The following is a 20,858-nucleotide window of genomic DNA, read 5'->3' on the forward strand; positions in this document are numbered from 1 at the left end:
TTCTGTTTTTAAAAGAATTGTTGGATTGGTTTTCACTCAAACATTTGGCTGTAAGGTAGCATTAGCATGTTTCTAACGTGGAATACATACATCATATAATCGATAGGGTGTTGATACATATCCATCAATGATTGAAATCACTATAATAGTTGACACCATCATACATTTGTAATTCTTCTGACATAACATCTTCCCATGTTCTTGATAAGCACCCCTTTTCTTGGAATCAGTATTGTACATCAAACACGTATAATTGATTTTTGACAAGAGAAATAGTAACAGATTGATTAAATTGTTTCGTACAATACATCCATCCGGTCCATGACATCTTTAAGCAAAACTTCAGTTTCCTGATAGCATGATTGTGTTTCAGGTAGACTTTTCTTCCTCGAAGCTTCTTCAAGCTGTCATTGAATCACAAATTCAATTTCACAATTAGTCCAACCACTGTAATAGCATAATAACTGACAAAACACGTAATTTTTAAGGAGGAGAAAGAGAAAGAGAAAGGGTATTACCCTTTCAAAATTATCAAACAGTTTGTTAGCCATATCAGTTAGTTGCTGCTTTTCATCATCCACTGGAGTGGCAGAGATAAGCTTGTCAAAATCATAGTATATGATGGTAGACTTGAGTCTAAGGTACTTCCTCACATAGTTGAGTGTGTCTGCATGAACCAAATCTGCCATCGCTAGAAGATCAAAGGAATACCTCTTAATCCTTTGCACACTCCCTTTCAGTCCAATATCTGGCATGAACAATCCCCTTTTAAGAAAAGAACGTGTCCCCGTTTTCTCATTTGCAATATCTAACCAAGTAACAAACATTCACATCAGAAGATATCAAATACCCTATTAGGCTCGTCAAAACTTGCAGTACAACAATTTTTACACTGTTAACTATAAAAAAAAACTGTATTAGAAATCATTTTTAAGACACTCATTGTAAAATGAACAAAATGAGCCAAATTTGAACTCATTTTATTTGGCATGTATGTGAACTATGTGTGTAAACTAGTTACAAAGAGAGCTTACTGTTAGTGACAGTTAATCGAGGAAGAGGGTGATCTTCAACCCAGAAACCATTATCTTTGGCTGATGAAATCTTGTCATTGAATGGCCATGTGAGGACTAGAGTGGTAAGCCCTATAGCTGCTGCTCTTCTTGTGGTCTGAACTGAGCATTCTGATGCTTCTTCTTCTTCTTCTTCTTCTTGAGTTTTGCTTCCAAGAAATCCAACTACTTGTGCTCTTTTTATGGTGTTGTGTGCATTTGGAAGACATGTGAGGGGAATTAAGGTTTTGGAGACTCCATGCAAGTTTGTGAGAGGAGGCATGATGATTAAGGAACTCAAATGAGTGAAGTGTGAAACAGAGAGATTGTTCATCAAAGCTTGGAAAAACAAAGTTTATGTTACATCACTCATATCCGTTGCCAAGTGATATATATCCAATGTGTGCCAATAAAATTGTTATCCTCGTGAAGGATTGTATAGTAATTTCTTCTTATCTTATGTACGTATGGGCTTTCTTGGCCTGTGGTATTACTCTTTTCCAGGGTATTGTTTTTCAACCTTTTCTTGCTGCACCCCAAAATTACTAACTGCACTCCATGATAATAATGAGGGTGCAGTTAGTAATAATAGAGAAAAAAAATCTTTTTATATCAATTTAAATATTAATACATTTTAATTACTCGGAATTTATTATGACTTAAGAGGACCTGTTATTGTGCTTCTAGTACCAATCTCATGAAAATGTAAAATGATTTTTGTGTGTGTGCTAAACTACTAATATTAAAAAAGATGTTGAGGAATTTTAGTTCTAATTGTTAAATTTTTGTGCAAAACAATAAAATTTGTTGACATTCTTTTAATTTAATAGTATTATTTTAACAAAGTCTTCACATGTGTCCATCCATTTTTGGTAAAGTTTGGATTAAAAAATAATATTTTGTAAGAAAATCATTTATAAAGGTTATATAAAGAACTTTTTTCAAAATAAATTAACTAAAACACATACTAAATTGTATATTTGTTAAGTGTTTTTAATTTTTATTTTATAGTTTTTCTTCAAATTGGTATATGTAATTAATAATTATAAATTAAAAAAATAAGTAGATACTATAGTATAGTGATCAATTTTTTTACAAGGTAATAGTAATTTCCTGATTATATTTTATATTATTCTATACATATCAAGGAAAAGAAAGAAAAATGTTAGAGATTCGTTAACATTAAATTGATTCAACTTTTGAATTTAAAAGTTTGAAGTAAAATCCTATATTTGATTTTACTAAATAAAAGTATGGTAGAAAAAATATTTCAGTAAAAATAATTAAAAAATATTTCACTATACATCAATTATAAAGAAAATTAGTAATGTAGTCATTCAGACACCTAAATTGGAAATAACAAACTATAATAACATCTCACCAATATTCTTCCTTCTTAATTATTTCATTCTTAACTTATTTGGATTTTGGACTATAACCTTTTTTTAATGTACTAAAACATTATATTTCAAGGAAAAGTAAAGCGTAGTAAATAAAATTGTCTCTATTTCCAAACTATTTTAATCTTTTATCTTAAATTTTAATTATTTGAAATTATAATTAATTAAATTAATTTATTTGAGTGAATAAATTTTTCTCAGTCTCCATTTTTTAATTCATACAAAACTTTATTATAAGCTTACCGATAGAGATGACAATGGGACATGACAGAGATATGTTTCGCTATCTCATACCCATTTCCTTAGAAAAAATTCATCTTCATTCCCATATCCAAATTCAACACGTATCAAACTTTTGTCTCATCTCCATCTCCACCAGGTAACGGGTATAATCTCGTATCCATACACGTACCCATTTTCTTACTACTTCAATTAATTTTAATTATTTTTTATAAAATAAGAAAAATTATGGTAAATGAAACATAATATTATCAAATATTCAATATTAGGAGGATGATTGTTTCTTCGATATCAAATACTTTGAAATAAAATATAATTGTTTACATTTTAGATTAGAATACCAAATAAAATTTCATGAGAACCAAAATATTTATTAAATTTGCAAACATTAATGAAACCTAGTTGATAAAATTTAAAAATATTTTTTAAAAAAATTAAAGGAAAACAAATATCCAAATTAAAATATATTTTAAATGTTTGTTTACTTTAATTTTTAAAATTGTAATGAATATCTTTTTTATACACTAATGAAAGTTATAATACATCACTTTATTAAAATGACGCAAAAAAAAACAAATAATAAACATAATAATAAAATTTTAACATAGATATTGTATCTTTTGAACTCCAAAATATGTTAGATGGTGATTAAAAATTTAATGACAATTACATTAATTTTTTATATTGTAGTAAATAAAAATTATTTATACAATTATGATGAAAAAATTACAGTATAATTGATAATGAGTTAGAAAATAATAAATAATTAGATAAAATATATCAAAATAATATTCTACATCATAAAAATAAACAAAAAACAAAAATATTAAAAAATTAATAAATGTGTGTCTTATAAACAATTAGAGATACTATTAAAATAATTTATACAAAAAAATATATATAATTAAGAGTATGATAAAATGAAAAATATCTTAAAAATTTAAAAAAAAAATTCAAATATATAGTCAATAAAAAATAATAAAAGTTATTTTAACGAAACTAAAAACTTTCGATAAAAGACACAATATGATAATAACTTCCCTCTCGCATGTAACTTCTCATCCCAAACAGTGTTTCCGTTCAAGCATAAACTTACCCAAACTATAAAGGCATAGAGTAAAGTATTTTTGTATACGATAAATTTCAGTATATGATAAAATAAAATTGAGATGATCATTTTTTTGAGTGACTCCACCTATTGATGACAAAATAATAAAGAAATTGAAAGAAAAGTAATAATGTATAACATAAATAAAAATTGATCAGTTTAAAAGAGATGAAGTTCAGTGGAAGAAATTTAGAAATAAGAAAGAGGAGAGATTGTAGAGAGATTTAGGGTTAGAAAACAAAAGAAAAAAAAAATAGGACGACACACTTTGGATAAAAAATTTAAAATACCCAACTTTTCATTTTAATATGTAAATGGCGTAGTCATGCATTTATGTTGTGGTAATCATGTTTAGTGCACGTGTAAACACATCGTGGAATTAAAAAACGTAATCCAACAATTGGCTCTAATTAAATAGGTTAAGTTACCTAATCACCTTCTAATGTTTAATAAGGTTGATACCCAGTAATTTTCACGAGCAAAGAGCCACAAAAAAGCTTCAAACTTTCCCTACGTAGCACAAACCCAAGTTTTTTGTTGACATATTTGGTGCCTATACAAAATGCACAACTTTTTTTCACCGAATAAGGTTAACAATAACAAATATTAAGATTCTTTACATATGTGTGTCTGCGTTCAAATGATGTAAAATTGATTAAAATTAATTAATTTTTTAACACAAAAACAGTTTGTATTTGTTTTTAAAATCAATTAAAAAATAAAAAATTCACAATAAATAAAAAATAATTTATTCTTGTTTCTAGATGTCAAATGTCCGAGGCTAAACCAAACAAACAAATTCACAGTCAATACTAAAGGGATACGATAAGAACCATTTCAAATTGCAAATAGTTCCTCGTATGAATGAAAACCACAAGATTTTAAACTTTTGTTTTCTATTTTCTACCCTTAAATCTCCAAATGAAGCATAAAGAGTTAGTAACATTTTCAGAGTCTCAGGACACCTGATAGATTTGACTTTTTGTTATTGAATGTGGTGTATTAATTATTTGAGCGATGTGGGCCATTAATATTTACATGCTACCAAACACTTCATTCATTACTCATACTGTATATATGGACCATTCTTCTCTGCTCTGATGCTGAGCCATAACAACATTGATTTGGAAAATTTCTCAATATTATTCGGTGTTACAATTTTTTCTCAGAAATTCAAAGTGAGACTCGTGTTATATTTTAATTGAATGCATGAACCACATGCACATGATCATGACCACAGAATTGGCTCATCCATAGGCCCCAGCTAGACCATGTTTGTTGTATCCATATACATCAATCAGAAAAATGTCTTATTCAACAGAACAAAAACGTTTAATAAGATAAGGATAAATCAACATTTTTTTGTGCAGTGTTGTTCTTATATTTCCTCCAACAACATTTTTGTTTGTATAAATAAACCATTCTGCAGAAGCAGCAGAAGCAGAGAGAAATGGAGGACACAGAAAAGCTCAAAAAGTCCAAGGTTATCAGAATAGACTCTCAAAAATCATGGGAACACTACATCTCTCATGTCACCGATCAAAAATACCCTGTGAGTCTCCTTTGTTTATTTGAATTCATTTAGCATAAATCAGTTTGCTTTTTTACTTATTATCATGGTAATGAAAACCAGATTCAATCATTCTAAGATCATTGAGGGTTTAATTTAAACTATGTTTTTTTCTTTGTGCGTGAAATTTTGCAGGTTGTGGTTCATTTCTCTGCTTTCTGGTGTGTGCCTTCTATAGTAATGAATCCTGTTTTTGAAGAACTGGCCTCCAATTACCAAGATGTTCTGTTTCTGACATTGGATGTGGATGAAGTTAAGGTAATTTGATTCCCACACAACACTTAATTTGTTGTCATACATGTTTGGTTTGGTCTTGTTTGAACACATATCTCAAATTTGAATCCATTAGTTTTTGTGTTGTTCCTGCAATTGCATTGTTATCCAAAGGGAATAAAGGGAGTCCACAAAAATTCTTCCAAATTGTTTATTCCAGGATTCAAACCCACTTTCAGTTCACATGAACCTCATTTTATTTAATCAATCATAGAATAATCACTAAATCTTATCTCTAACCTAATCTTCAATAAAAATATTCATAAGGGGCTTTAACTTGCACCAATGAAACTGTTGATTATAGTATATTAAATGCATCCTTTTGCAGAGAATCTTTAATTTTTTTTTTCTAATGCACAATGAACGAATCTGGATTTTCCGGTAGATTTTTTTTTCTTACCTTTAAATATACTAATAAATACTGATTTTGATGTTTTAAAATATATTAAAAAGATTTTTAAAGTACTCATATCAATTTTATTTGAAAGACACACCATAACACAACATAAAAAAAGCAGTTGAGAATCTGGACTCATAACGAACAAAGTTGCATGTAGAGTATGTATCTATTCCTTCATCCCATTCTTTCTTTTCTTTCAAATTGAAGGAAAGGATCCAAACATAAGATCGGAAGTCCCATATTGACTAGAGATAAGATTAATTCACAATATATAAATGAATAATCCTCACTTTACAAGCCGATTTTGTGAGGTTGAGTTAGGTTTAAAATTAACTTCTAACAACCTAAGCATGAACTTATGCAGAAAGTGGAATTTTTGTTCATATTTTCTTAACCCCTTTTGAGATCTACTTTATGTGCATTGATCATGTACCCTCAATTCAGGAAATTGCCTCCAAGATGGAGATCAAAGCCATGCCCACTTTTGTGTTGCTGAATGGAGGAACTCCTGTGGGGAAAATTGTTGGTGCAAATCCCGATGAAATAAGGAAAAGGATTGATGATTTTGTTCAGTCAAGTCTCTCCTACAAATCTGAGTGAACAAGGCACATGGTGAACAATGTTCATTGTCCTATGAATCATTTTTATGTATGGTTTTATATTCTAAGTAAATGATAAAGGTTGTTCTTTGCATGTTTGTACATGTTTGGTGAGCCATGGAAAGTCAGTGGAGTGTGAATGTTATTTTAGTATGTATTGAAATTTCATCATGTTCACATCATTCTCTTATAATATTCTTTCTTGTCCTAACATTCCAAGTGAACCATATGATTGGATTCAAATTTGTACCATTCCTTTTCTATGTTTACTCATGAACTTAAAATATTCCTTATATAATGAGCATCACTAAAAACATCACATGCCCTCGCCTTAAATCTTTATATAAAGTGAAAAAGGAAATTTGTAAACATGATATATTTTCACCAAAAGAAAGAATGAGATAATATGAGAAAGGAAAAGGAAAAAAGTTACAAATTGTTAATTTATATATTATAAAAAAGAAAATGATATTTTGACTACTAAATTTTGATAACTTTTTCCTTATAACATGATGTGTTCTATTTTAAGTGGTTTTGTAATATTGAGAGTAAGAAAAAGAAAAAAATGGAAAACCACGTAAAAAATGAAATTTAAAATTGTAAGAAAAAATTGTTAAAATTTAGTTGTCAAAAAATAATATTTTTATAAAAATAATATTAATTATTTAAAAAATCTTAAGGTAGGTGAGGTTTTATATTTGAGATTTATTGTTTGTGAGTGTTTGTTATTTTCAACTTAATATTATATAACTAGATGACAACCATGTGATGGGCGTGGTTTTAGATTGAGATGTCAATTAATATTTGGCATTAAAATATACATAAAAAAAAAATCATGTTGGGAAGCCAATGTGGTTGGAATAGGGTGCCTAATTAATAAAGTTATAGTTAAGAGTAGGCAATGAACTCCAACTTCTCTCAATTAAAAAAAACAGTTAGGGAAAAAATGATGAGTAATTTTTTTATAATTACTAAAAAAAAAAACAAAGTGGCATACAACATAATATGATGCAACATGAATATTGGATACCACGATTTATTCTCTCTAAAAAGTATAAGAATATAATATGCTTATAATTCCTAAAAACAAAAAAGAAATAATATTATATATTTGAGAACAGACGAATTTAAGTCGCATAAGTTTCCAATAAAGAGACTTCTACTTTAAAACAATTTGTTTAGAAGTTCTTTTTAACAAAAATTACAAGATCATCTTGTATTTTTCTTTCTTTAGCCAATAAACAACACAAGTTTAGGGAGGAGTATAATAATTTTGTTGAATTTTTTTAAAAATGAATTAAATTTTTTGAGTTTCAATTGGAAAATTTGATATCATGGTTGAGAGTGAATAAAATATTGGCTTTGTTTAAAAATAGAAAAAAAAACAATAAGAAAAAAATAAAAGTCAATAATAGTCTATAATTAAATAAAAAACAAAATACCAGAGAGAAGAAGATAAAAAAAAAACATTGTAATCAAACGCTCCCCTGCCAAGAAGTGAAAAATTGAACACAAACACTGCTTCAAATAGTTTTCCCTACTCACTTCTTGAAATAATTATTGAAATAATTATTTGAAATAAGAAAATGAGCACATACACTGCTTCAAATAGTTTTCATGGTTCCACTGCTTCAAATAAAATTCATTGATGCACAATTTAGAAGAAAAATAGAAGTGGCATTTGAAAAATATTTATGAGATATGAAAAGAAAGTGAGAGTGTATCAGAATTGAAATCAGAGATTGGAAAACGTATTAAAAAACCTCTCTATTGTATGTTCTACAATTTTCTTAATCCCAAAAAATAAAAAACATTTATATATTTAGAAAAATAATATAAATAATTGTGATTACATATTAAAAGGATATATATATATATATATATATATATATATATATATATATATATATATCAATTAAAGATAAAATAGAAATATAAAATATCCTTACCAAGAAGTAGAATCCTTCTAGATGAATATTTTTTGGATTTGAATAATGTGTGCATATCTTTGGATTAGATCAACCCTATGCTATCGTAACACCTTTGCCTAGTGGCCATCTTTTATATATATATATATATATATATATATATATATATATATATATATATATATATATATATATATATATATATATATATATATATATATATATATATATATATATATATATATTTATAATCATGGTGATGGCCCCTCCCTTTTTTTTCTTTGTTTCCTTATTTAACACCATTTTCTTTTTCATATATTAATATTCTTTCCCTTTCAACCATTATGTATACTATCATTAATGCCTCCAATTTGTATTAATGTCAAGCTTTAATTATGGACAACTTTTTAGGTGAGGACATGCATTTAATTTTGATTTAAATGAGTTTAACTTGTAATAGTCATGAACTACCACAACACAACCTAATATCATTTTAAGTTTTACACATTTTAAATTGGTTGTTTGAATGAGATAGAAGATACCAAAATTTGTCTCTAACATTTAGATGAAAGCACTTAATGTATTTTGAAACTTTTATTTATTATTTATACCATTTATATTATAAGTGGAGGGGGAAAATTCTTTATAAAGTAGAAAAGAAAAATAGAACCAACTAGATAAAGATAATTAATAAAAACAAATGGTTGCTATTCATATCATGTAATTACTTATATTTTATCAAAATAAATTTAAACTTTTTTATTTATATTTACACTTTATTAATAAAATTGAAAGGTGGTTATTAATTATATTTTAATTGATACACTTTTTGATAACTTTTGTTTCAAAAAAGAAAAAAAAAAGACAAAATCCGACATTTGACAGCGTGACAACATTGCAGAGACACGTGTATGTGATATTTACTACTTATTGTAATTATGACCCAAGCTTTGTCGACCTATTTTTGCCATGTGCAACTTATGCTTAAAATAATAGTCCAAATAAGAAAATGTACCAGTATTTTTAAAATAACTATTTATGCAGTAAGCATCACAAATAAAAAAGAAATTATAATAAGCATTTTAGAAGCAATAATGTAAAAAAAACTATGATATTGAAATATAAATATGAAAAACTTGTAATAAAAAATTGAAGTTGAAAAAAGATTAAAATCTTTAATTTTTCAGTTATTTTCGGCTTCGATATTTTTGAATTTATATGATTCAATCTTCTTCCTAAATGATTTAACATTTATTTTAAATTTGACTTCTTTACTTACTATTTTTTTTCAACTTTATAAAAAAAATTCATTTGATACACAACGTAAGCTAAAGCAAATTTAGAAATACTTTTTTCATTGTAGCTTTTTTATTGGAAATAGAAATAAATCAGTAAGAAAATAAATATTTAGTTTTGATTTGAAACATCATGAAAGTTCAAATGACACAAACTCTTTTTGCTATTATGAAATATTTTTACAATGTCAAACACGATATAAAAACAAAAGAAACAAAAGGTTTTTAATACAAAATTGTGATTGAGTTCCAAAAAAAATCACAATAATAAATGATAATGCAAATTTTAGTAAATAAACCTTAATGGAGAAATAAATCGGATAAAAGGTTACCCTATAAGAAGTCAAAACCAAAGAACAAAGACTTGGTCAAAAATAAATTTCTAATTTGTCAATGGAGAACAAATCCTAATTTGTAAGACCATTTTTGAGGTGTTTTTGCAAAATAACAAATGAGGAGGAAGACCTAGATCTAATATTTGAAAAGAAATTTACATCGTACTCTATTGTATTCGATGTAAAACAAATAATTTATATTGAACACTAAAAGATTTAACATAAATTATTTATTTTACGTTAATCATAAAGAATCCAACATAAATAATTTTAACTTATAAAATTATCACCGCATCTTTTATGTGTTTTATTTTGTTGATATATATAAATTAAGTGATGTAATTGACTATTTGTGTTAATGAGGATTTTATTTTCTAAAATATTTTAAATTTGTTAAAATCGATAATATTTATATTGTTTATTTGTCCATTTTCTTGAAGCCTTTATTTATCCAATTTTAAAATAATTTTTTGAGTTTTTTCTTTCAATTCTCAAACACAAATCACTTTACTTCAAATTTTATTTCATTTTAAATCCTTTTTATAAACACCAGCGTATACTTTAACTCTTAGTGGATTTAAAAAATATATATATATAGAATAACCAAAATGGTGAAAGTTTTGTAATAAATACGACTAAGTTGACCATGTATCTTGAGCACGTACAAGTTAATATCTGAATTTAACTTTTGCATAACATATTTTTAGAAACACTTAGAAACTTCAAGGTGTGAAATTCACCACTGAAAATTATTATGTTATAATAAAGCAAATATGATAAAAGTTTTTAAAGCACGTGAAAGGGTTCGGAGAAGAAAAAAAAAGGAAGTAGGTGTGAACCTTGAAAAGTTAGAGTGCATTAAACGTTTTGGGTTTTTATGTTGACCTATGCAAAGATCATATGATTCAATTTTTATGGCCAAACAAAGAGATTGAGAGTGGAGAAGAAGATCGTGACATTGTTGCTGCCTGGAAATTGACGTCCAATTTCAATCCCCCATTACAAAATGCAAATGCAACTAACAAAACAACCACTTTTTATTGGGGTTGAATTTAAATATTCAATCTTAGAAAAAAAAATATTATTAGACATATTAGATTTGGATATGACAGTGTTAAAATCTTGTATTTATAAGGGTTTAAAATTCCGATTCAAGCACAAATTGTTTAATTTGTTACAACTTCTAAAATGTTGATTTAACGGGTTGACCCAATTTCACATCTATATATATTTATATATTAATTTAGAAAATTTATAGAATAAAAAAATGTACACAGAAGATAGAGGTTTTCATAAATAAAAAAAATCCAAATCAAGTGTAGATTTAATTATTTCCTACTTCAGAGTCATGACAATATTTAGAAAAATTTGCCTTTTATAAGAGTGGGAAGTGTTTAAGTTAGGATTTTGATGGTGTAATTGGTTCATTGATGTGTCATTATGGTCACATCATGGGTCACTGTAGAGGCATAGCCATAGATTCCCCTTTTGGTAGAACCCTCTCTTTTTCTCTCTACCCTCCAACGTGCTCTCTCCCACACTGCACAGCACCCATTCCAATTCCTTCTCTCTTTCACCATATCTCCTCAAACCACACTCTCCCTTACAATCAAACTAATCACTTCAAAGGAACAAACACAAATAAACACTCCAAATTCACAATTTTCCGGGAAAATCCCAACGCACCATGGTTTCCCCGGAAAACAGCAATTGGCTCTTCGACTACCCCTTGATCGACGATGACATTACCGTCGGAGACGGCTCCTTCACCGTCTCTGCTTCCGCCTTCTCCTGGCCCCCCCACCTGCCTCCAATGTCAGGTACTATTTCATTCCCCTAATTAGGGTTTCTGATTCAATCTCAGTTCCCTAATTCGTGTTTTGGTCATGCTGTCTGCTTCTAGTGTTGAAATTGATGCTTCACTCGTTGATTCTGATGGCCTCAAAGACCATGCTTTGAAGAAGAGGTGCACAATTCTCCTCCGCATTTTCTTTCGAATTATTTAAAATTAAGGAAAGAAATACACTTCATAACACCATGCAATTGGATCAATACTGTGTGGTATTAATTTCTAGTCTGATTCCTGAATATATTTATTAGGCTTAAGTTGGTTTGTTTTTGGTAGAAGCTAGCTATGTTGTCAATCCAAAGAGAGGAATATTTAATCCCCAGTTAGGACTTTATTTGTTTGTTTTCTCAATTTCTGCTGTTTGGCGTGTGGTAGAGTCCAGCTTATTTACTTTGCCAACTTTTTTCGTTTAGCTTTTGAAGTAACAATTGAAGACTGAAATGGAAAGGTTGCATGAATTTTATTAATGGTTTAGAAAGACAAGCTATGCTATTCATAGGTTGGTCATCGATTAACTCACACTTGTGAAGTAATATAATTAAGTGAAATGGCGATTCAACGATGTTTCTGATATGAAGATGATAAGTTCGCCAGCATTAGTTCAGCAGCATCAATGAAGAAATTGCTACGACTATCCTATTTCATACAGCATAGATGCTATGTTGCTTAAGTATGATATTGCAATGTTTTCTCCTGTTTTCTCCAGCCACTCTCACTGGCTAGAGTTTAAAGATTATTGGATCCAATTCAGATACTTATTCTTGGATCAAGTTATGCTATATCTCTTGTTTATTCCTGTTGCAGGGGTAGATCTGATTCATGCACTGGTTCTAGCTCTAAGGCGTGTCGGGAGAAGTTGCGAAGGGATAGGCTTAATGACAAGTAACCTTTTGAATCCTTGCCATCTTCCTTCTGTTCGTAACTGTTTTGGGGGACTTGTATTTAATACGATTGACATGCATAGGTTTGTTGAATTGGGCGCCATCTTGGAGCCTGGAAGGCCTCCCAAAACAGACAAGGCTGCCATTCTTATGGATGCTGTCCGAATGGTAACACAGCTCCGGGAAGAATCCCAGAAGTTGAAAGAGTCAACTACGAGTCTTCAAGAGAAGATTAAAGAGTTAAAGGTGAGACCTCAATTTATATTCAATACATTTCTTTTTAAGATTGGAAGACTTGTTTGGGGGGTCCTTATTCTAGGTCATTTCATTTGGTTAATTTTTTTGCCATAACAGTAGTACATTGCTCAGTGGGTAAGGCTATGTTGAATTTAGTAGCCGGATTCATCTAGCAAGTGGTATAAGACTTTGTTGTTATAGTAGTAAGTAGTAGCTGTGATGGAAACATCTTGCAAACCAAACCGTACAAAATACTAACTGTTGAATTCATCTACTATACAGGCTGAGAAGAATGAACTTCGTGATGAGAAACAGAGGCTCAAGGTAGAGAAAGAGAAGCTGGAGCTACAGGTAAAATCAATAAGTGCCCAACCTGCTTTCTTGCCACCCCCTCCTGCAATCCCCGCCGCGTTAGCTCCACAGGGTCAAGCCCCGGGCAACAAGTTGGTGCCTTTCATCAGTTATCCGGGTGTTGCCATGTGGCAATTTATGCCTCCTGCTGCAGTGGATACATCACAGGATCATGTACTCCGTCCACCAGTTGCCTAAGTGGGCATTTGTACAATTATTTGGGTTTCCATTTTTTGCCCAAAAGTTGTATTCATTTTACCGTAGCTTCTAAGTGTTCCCTGTAACTGGATTCAGAGGTGACTTTGACTGTATTTGGCATCTGATACTATTATGAAGTAATCACTGGTATTTGCATGTAAATGTTCATAAGCTTCTCAGGCTGTCTTTGCGATTCTCGAATCTTTGTTACTGGTTTTGATATAAACCAAGGGCGGAACCAAAATAATATGACAATAAATAATAAAAGGTCAAGCACAGGTTGTTTTCGTACTCTATTTATGCTGCAAAAACAGTAAAAGCATCAATGCTGCTTTAGTTTTAAACTTGTAGCAGCCACAAGCCACAATTTTAGCAGAAAAAAAAAAGGGGGAATAAGTTCCGACTAGTGGGAGCTATCCATCATAACAATGGATATCAATCGAGATGCTTGCGAATAAAGCAAGATTTTATTTTCAGGTGTCTTGTAATTTTAACTCAACAAGATTTAAGGTAAAAATTGTGTTTATTTACTTAACTTCCCATGGCAGTAGTTTTGTAAGTTATATCTGTTATCCTCCACCCATGTTGTATTATTGTGTGGTTGGGAACAACCGGTGCATGCTATTATCTTATCCGGATAGAGTTTTGTAGATTGAAACAACCCTTTCATATCAGAACTCTTAACATCTTACCATTCTGTAAGACCTTAAATGGCATCCTCGTATCTCCACACAACTCATTTCCAATCTATCCAAATTTCCAAACCATCATCATGGCCGCCTCCACACTCCAATACTCAAATCACATCAATTTCATTTCCTGCTCAATTTCTGTACAACCACTGCCACAACTCCTGCATCAACCCAAGATCCTTTGTTTCCTTCAAAGCTACATCCACTTCCATCCATTCCTCTCTTTCCTCCCCTAAACCTCCTATCTCAAAGGAAGAGGCCATACTTCAGGCCAAAACATCCCTTTCAACAACCTTAGAGAAACCCCTCAACAATCCCAAACTGATAGGCAAATTCAAGAAACTAAGGCAACCCAAGCTCCGGGTTGAAATTCCAGTCATTGATGACTCACCGGATTCACTGTCCCAACTTGCCCTTGATTTTTTTGGTGACTTACCTATCAAAAGAAAAGGTTCTCCCACCAAGATCTTAATCCTATGGCCTGAGGCTAGCTTGAAGGAATCTGCCACTGTTGCCTTTCAGTCTCATTCAACTATTGAACACATTGACATTCCTTCAGTGGCCAAAACAGACCCCAGAATCTTGAATTCTGCAGAAGTCGCAATATTTTTGGCGCCTGATAGCTCCCAATTGGCTTTGATAAAAAGAATTAGTGAAGCCTTTTATCCAAAGCCAGTGGTTTTGTTTAACCCAAAATGGGCATTTGAGGAAGAGAGCAACTTTGGTGATCTGAGTGGCTTTGTTGGTTCTTTCGAAGTGGTTTATTCTTTTATGGGGTTGGAAGTGAGAGGGATCTTGAGCAAAAGAAAAGGGGTGGTTTTGAAGTGTGCCAGAGATGGGGTTCTGAGTGGAGAGAGATGGAATGTTTTTGTAGAAGAAGGAGAAGAATTGAAAGTGGTTTCCTCATTCAAGTCCAGACCAAATATTGGTGAAGTTGAAAATGTATTGTACAATCTCATGGCTATCAATTCGCCCATAACCAAGTCTGCAAAGTTCATCAAGGGATTGGTGTCAAATGTCACAGGGAGAAAGTAACTGAAGCAGAAGCATTGGTCTTCAACATCTCTACTCACATGAATCTGAAGAACACATCAGCAAACATGGTTCGGTGATTGGAAGTGCACTAGTATGACCATTGTATGAAGTAAACATCTTGTAACACAAACCAATTTTGAAGGAGAATTCATATTATTTACGAGGACTATGCCTGAAGTTATTGATAATGTGCGTGCAAGATACCAGTGCCTGAACATGAATTTCATGACAAGAAGCTCTGTGTTAGCTCGTTGTATTATATGTGGATTTAAATGAAATAGGATAAAATGGTCCTTTGATCTACGTTTGCCCTGAACTTTATAAATCTCATCTTACAAAAGCGTACTCTTGAAAACCTCGAAGGTTTGTTTTCTCATATAAAGAAAAAAATAACAGTGTTGTTTTAATATATGTAAATGATCTACAAATACTCATACTTACAATATGGATTGAAGGGAAAAGAATCCGAGAATTTCAATTGAAGACAGAGTTAAAAAATAAATTTTCAAAGCAAGAAAGGAGCATCATGGTCATCATTTTTTGTCTCATTGATGTCGTGGAAGGCCTGATGCTTGAAAGAACTCTCTCGTTTTCCTTTTCCCCCGCATGCAAATTCCATTTCTTTTACTCATCACCGAGTTCACGTTTTCTTAAGATATTAGCTATGATGCCCTAATGTGACAACTCTTGATGAACTTATCTGAGAAGTCAACATACTTTGTCCACAATTTCCTTAGTTGTGGAAAAGCTATTTCTAGCCATGGCTTTGCCCTGCCATTGTAATGAACTACACCAGCACTCTCAGCATCAACAAAACTTGTATTTTCCTGATACCCCAATCCCAGCATATGCCAGAAAGGATCAATAACATGGACATGGCCATGAAATGCTATCAATCCAGGAGGTAATGTTCCTAGCTGCCACAAACTCAGGTCTGACTTGATATTCTACATGAAGCAAAACACAAATATCAGAATCACTCTTATGGAAAGTCAATTTTCATGACACATTTGAAATTACTAATTTGAGTTTTTTCTGTTCCATTATATATATACCTGCTCAACCCAGTAATGGTAAATATTGCTTATATTAGTCTTCCGCCAAGCCTCCAAATCGAAAATGTTCATGCCATAAGCCCAGGCACATTCATTGGGATTAAAACTTTTGAATATTAGAGGGTGGGAGAAGTTCAAATAGCTTTTCAACTTCTTTGACATCACAAACTTATCTTCTCCTGTACATGTTTCTACAGCTCCATTCACTTTTCCATTCATTTCAATGTCCCACAGAGGTGAAAGATCAGTTTGTACAACGATGTCATCATCGAGGAAGACCACCTTGTTAAGACTTGGAAACAACTGATGAGAAAAAAAAAAACAAAAATACATTGTTGTAGTAAGCATCACAGTCACTATGATCTATTGTATAAAATCTTTACTTGGTATATGCTATTCTTTTTCCTTTTTACCTCTGGGAGATGTATTCTGATGTGGTTCATCACTGAATTATACTTGGGACTAAGTGCTTGCAGTTTTGCTGCAATAACTTTTGGCTTCTCAGTTGTATTTGCAACTATAGCTGATGAACCCCCTCTAAAATGTGACCTCACCTTTTGATCCTTCTCCATAGCCTCCAGAACAGGCACCTTACCCTTTGTAAACCAATCAAAATGGTGCAATGCCTTCACCTCAACTATAGCAGGTGACAAAGAATGCAATGAGAACCAAGCCTGCATGGGGTAATAAGTCTTCCTATCTGTAATTATGTGCAGAACAACCTTCTGAGGTCTCAAAAAGTTGCGAACAAGCGATGTTGCAACCACTGATGCAGCCAGCACATTGTCTGAGGCAAGGACAAAATGGAAGTAGGAATTGTCAACCAGGGCAGGGACTAGTTCTGCAGAGGGGAGTTGAAGGCGTGCTGCGGCATTGTTGGTGTGTTCATTGGCCAAACTCAAGGAAAGGCAATGAAGTTGTTTTGGTATACTGCTTGATGCTACATGTCGATACAGATATTCTTGAATCTTAGCCATTCTGGTCCTTTCTTCCATAAGGGTCACCTAGAAAAATGTTCAGATTTGTGGTTAATGGAGAGTTCAACTTGGAAAACTCTAACAAATGCATGTAATGAATGAAGTTTGTTCCTTTTTAAGAGAATTGGAGAATGGTACCATTTCTCGAAGTTTAACTGCAAATGTCTTTGCATCATATCCACCTTTCTTCATCTCAGTCATGAACTCTTCCAAGGTTTGTGGAATATCAAACCTACCCTGAAGTTCATGTTTGCCAAGAGGTTCATTTAATGTCTGGTATATCACTTCTGGAACCTATTCTCAGTCACCAATGGAAATTAACGTCAATTAAAAGTAAAATGCATTAAGAAGGTGATAAATATAACTAGAAGAGTTCAAGAGATTACTGATGATTCAGACCGTCTCCCCAAAATCCTTGGTCCTAGTTTTTTTCCTAGGCAACCTACGAATATGATTTGAAAGTACATCAAAATGTCAAATATAATGATATGATAAACATATTTCCTGAACTTGCAATTTCTAGCAGTAAAATTCATGTACATGGATGAAAAAGTCAGGTTTTCTTTTCTTTTAATAAAAGAACAAAGTCACGAATCTATATGGTTTCCTAATTCTGAAGTTCATCCTTTTTTCATTATATCAGGAAGCTATTAAGTGTGCACGTGAACTGGTACTGTAATCTACCTTATCTACACTTTAAAATGGAAATCTCAAATGGATGGTCAGATTTACCCCGACAACAACTGTTAACAAATTCTATCCGCCAATACAGTACAAGATAGATAAGAACCAATTCTCACAAAAAGGATGATATAAAGAAACTCAAATAGTAGACTTACTTAATAGTCTAATGCATCTTATTATCAGAGATTCACAGTTTCCACATGGATCTGTAGTAGGCTGAGTAAGATAATACATAGACAGATAAATATTTCTGATGTGGACACCAACAAAGATATAAAAAAGCAAACATACAAATGTATATGCATCCTTTCCATAACGTGGCAGGTTCCCTTAATTTATCAGAAATCTCGTTAGTCACAAACTTTTTAAATCAAAGGTCGGTGAAGATTGACGATTTGTTCGAGGAGTGCCAAGTAGTTATTTAAACTTATTATATTTCAAAAGAACAATAACATGCTTTGATATATGTGAAATTCATGCTCTATCCACCACTGTTTGTGTCTTTCTGTGATGCCTTCATGTGTTTGTGATGTTATATGTGTGAGTGCATGTGACAGAGAGAAGGACGAGGTGATAGTGTACCTATGGTAGAGCATTTGTTTTCTCCATCAATGCCATCCACTGCTGTTAAGACAAACACAAAGCGAAGAAGAAAAGTGAAGAACAAGAGAAAATAGAAGAGCATCCGATAAGAGACACGTCTTGATGCAACCTTCACTTTGATAAACTCCTTGAACCCTTTGCTTGGAAACACAGTGACATGTCTCAAACTTGGAGATATGTGAAGCTGCATATTGTCCTAATACAGAAGAAGAAAACACAATGAGGCAAGGCAACAACACTTGAGTTCTTCCTCCTCCTATTCAGCTGCTATAGTCCTTATTTCATTTGACAATTCAACAGCAGAGGAAAACTGCAAGAACCCTTCTCAAGTTATGGTGTAAAAGGAAAGGCTTTGGTAGTGCTTAAGGTTGCTATCCTCCACCTAACCTTGCTTAGCATTTGGGCCAGGCATGTCAATGGTGTTTGAGGGTAAAATATTTTAGCTTTATGAGGTGAGAACTGAGGTGGTTGTTAAGGAGAAAGAGACATGGGACTAATAAGGAGGGTGTTGTTTGGTTCAAGTTTTGGGTACTGGCTTGGTTTTGAAGGAGGGAAGTTTGAGGAAGAAAAGAAAATTCAATTTCATTTCAACAATGTGTTTGTTTGTTTTTTGTTTGTTTGGTGTATAGTTTATGTTTTGGCTTTGCCTCCACATCAAGCTTTTTAATTAGTGTGTAGAGTTTGGAGTGTGACAGAAAAAAAAAAAAAAAGGAATTGTGTATAGAAAATGACTAATGCTCTCTCTCTCTCTGAGGTGGTTGTTGGAGTGAAAATTCAGTAAACCTTATTTATATTTCTCTTGAAAGCGTGTGGAAATTCATGGTAGTTCAAACCCTTGTTATGCTTTTATTAGCAAAGGGGTTATTGGCAATTAGGAAAACCTGGTTTTGACCAGATTCAATGTTGTTGATTTGTCTGTAATAAATGGTGTACGGAGAATAATTTGGTATTTGTATTTGGTGCAAGAAATTGTGTTGTGTCTCATCGTTTTCAAGTTCATTATCACCAATTCTATCTGCAGGACACGACAGAAATGATCCATGGCCCTAAGTAATGCACACAAAATCTTTCATTTCTTTTCACAAAAGAACAAAAACCTCAGTGAGTCTTAATTTGCTTGCAAACATGATATAGAACAACTACAACAACAAAACGATAAGAGGAAGGTATTGTGTGATTTTAATACTTCATTTTGAGTAATGTTTTTAGTAGGATAATTTTGTGCAATTTAGGGTGAATTTGGTTATAGTTTCCAATTTTTTAAAAAAATGTATTTTTTTTTAATTATAAAAAACACCATTGCAATCTCTCCGAATTATAACTTATAGATTAAAATGTTTACAAATTAAATGTTTTTTTTTAAATTAAAAAATAATTTTAAAAAAACATTCATTACAAAGTTATAAAAGTCTCTAAACTTTATTTTATGTATTTACTTTTTCTTTATCACTTCAATCACATTACATATTTACTAATTATCTTCTTTATATATATACACTTTTTTACAAAAAAAAAAGAAAAAAAAACTTATAAATTAACTTAATTAGATATTATATTAATTATTTGAATAAATGTCATGGAGTAAATTATAATGATATCCTTTGATATTTTTGCAAATTATGCTTATCTTTCTGATTCGTGTTATCGTGATTTTCTTCTCTATAACTTACAAAGGATGTAATTGTAATAATTTGAAATTTTAAAAGTTAATATCAACATAAAAAATAGCAATGTAATGGTTTTGAAAATAAAAAGCAAGGAGTGTTGGTTTATAATTAAAAAAAAATGAGAACTCGGTATAATGTAAGAAAATGTGAGGGATATTAATAAAATTCACTCAATAATATATTTTGATTAATTAACTCCTAAGGTTAAATTAATGAAAACAATTCACTCAATAATTTATTATTTTCTTATTTATTTTTTAACTTTTTCGTTTATTCTAAGTGATTTTTAATTCTTACTTGAATTTCTAATATCATATATAGAAATTTATTATTATTATTATTATTTATATATATATATATATATATATATATATATATATATATATATATAATTTGGTTAGACGGATTTAGGTAGTGAAACTAAGGCAA

The 20,858-nt window shown here is 31.0% G+C and overlaps 4 protein-coding genes and 1 pseudogene across 6 annotated transcripts; 3 read left to right on the top strand and 2 right to left on the bottom strand.

The window, feature by feature from the left end:
- Positions 1–61: 61 nt before the first annotated feature.
- Positions 62–1,432, bottom strand: LOC114185591 (photosynthetic NDH subunit of lumenal location 3, chloroplastic). The gene is made up of 3 exons (XM_028073413.1): positions 1,035–1,432; positions 519–808; positions 62–404 (listed from the first exon to the last, which is right to left on the bottom strand). Exons 1-3 carry the CDS (start codon positions 1,384–1,386, stop codon positions 288–290), a joined length of 759 nt encoding a protein of 252 aa, XP_027929214.1. The 5' UTR covers positions 1,387–1,432; the 3' UTR covers positions 62–287.
- A 3,509-nt stretch (positions 1,433–4,941) lies between these two features.
- Positions 4,942–6,855, top strand: LOC114183717 (thioredoxin-like protein CXXS1). Its single transcript, XM_028070832.1, has 3 exons — positions 4,942–5,352; positions 5,506–5,628; positions 6,488–6,855. The coding sequence occupies exons 1-3, from the start codon at positions 5,251–5,253 to the stop codon at positions 6,641–6,643; spliced, it is 381 nt and encodes a 126-aa protein (XP_027926633.1). The 5' UTR covers positions 4,942–5,250; the 3' UTR covers positions 6,644–6,855.
- Positions 6,856–11,624: 4,769 nt separating this feature from the next.
- LOC114184123 lies at positions 11,625–13,891 on the top strand (annotated as a pseudogene). The gene is made up of 5 exons (XR_003604547.1): positions 11,625–12,020; positions 12,104–12,166; positions 12,854–12,931; positions 13,014–13,176; positions 13,450–13,891. The product of XR_003604547.1 is annotated as a transcription factor ILR3-like (transcript).
- A 432-nt stretch (positions 13,892–14,323) lies between these two features.
- Positions 14,324–15,746, top strand: LOC114184122. Its single transcript, XM_028071373.1, has one exon. The coding sequence runs from the start codon at positions 14,427–14,429 to the stop codon at positions 15,441–15,443; it is 1,017 nt and encodes a 338-aa protein (XP_027927174.1). The 5' UTR covers positions 14,324–14,426; the 3' UTR covers positions 15,444–15,746.
- A 65-nt stretch (positions 15,747–15,811) lies between these two features.
- LOC114184121 (probable galacturonosyltransferase 12) lies at positions 15,812–19,428 on the bottom strand. 2 transcript variants are annotated; one of them, XM_028071371.1, is made up of 6 exons: positions 18,742–19,428; positions 17,862–17,917; positions 17,614–17,769; positions 16,912–17,502; positions 16,499–16,801; positions 15,812–16,390 (listed from the first exon to the last, which is right to left on the bottom strand). In XM_028071371.1, the coding sequence occupies exons 1-6, from the start codon at positions 18,950–18,952 to the stop codon at positions 16,106–16,108; spliced, it is 1,602 nt and encodes a 533-aa protein (XP_027927172.1). In that variant the 5' UTR covers positions 18,953–19,428; the 3' UTR covers positions 15,812–16,105. The 2 variants fall into 2 exon arrangements, with proteins under 2 accessions (XP_027927172.1, XP_027927173.1); XM_028071372.1 differs by lacking the exon at positions 18,742–19,428 and adding an exon at positions 18,315–18,726.
- Between the last annotated feature and the right edge of the window lie 1,430 nt (positions 19,429–20,858).

Source organism: Vigna unguiculata, chromosome 5 (genome assembly GCF_004118075.2).
Source record: "Vigna unguiculata cultivar IT97K-499-35 chromosome 5, ASM411807v1, whole genome shotgun sequence".
In the NCBI taxonomy this organism is placed as follows: Eukaryota; Viridiplantae; Streptophyta; class Magnoliopsida; order Fabales; family Fabaceae; genus Vigna; species Vigna unguiculata.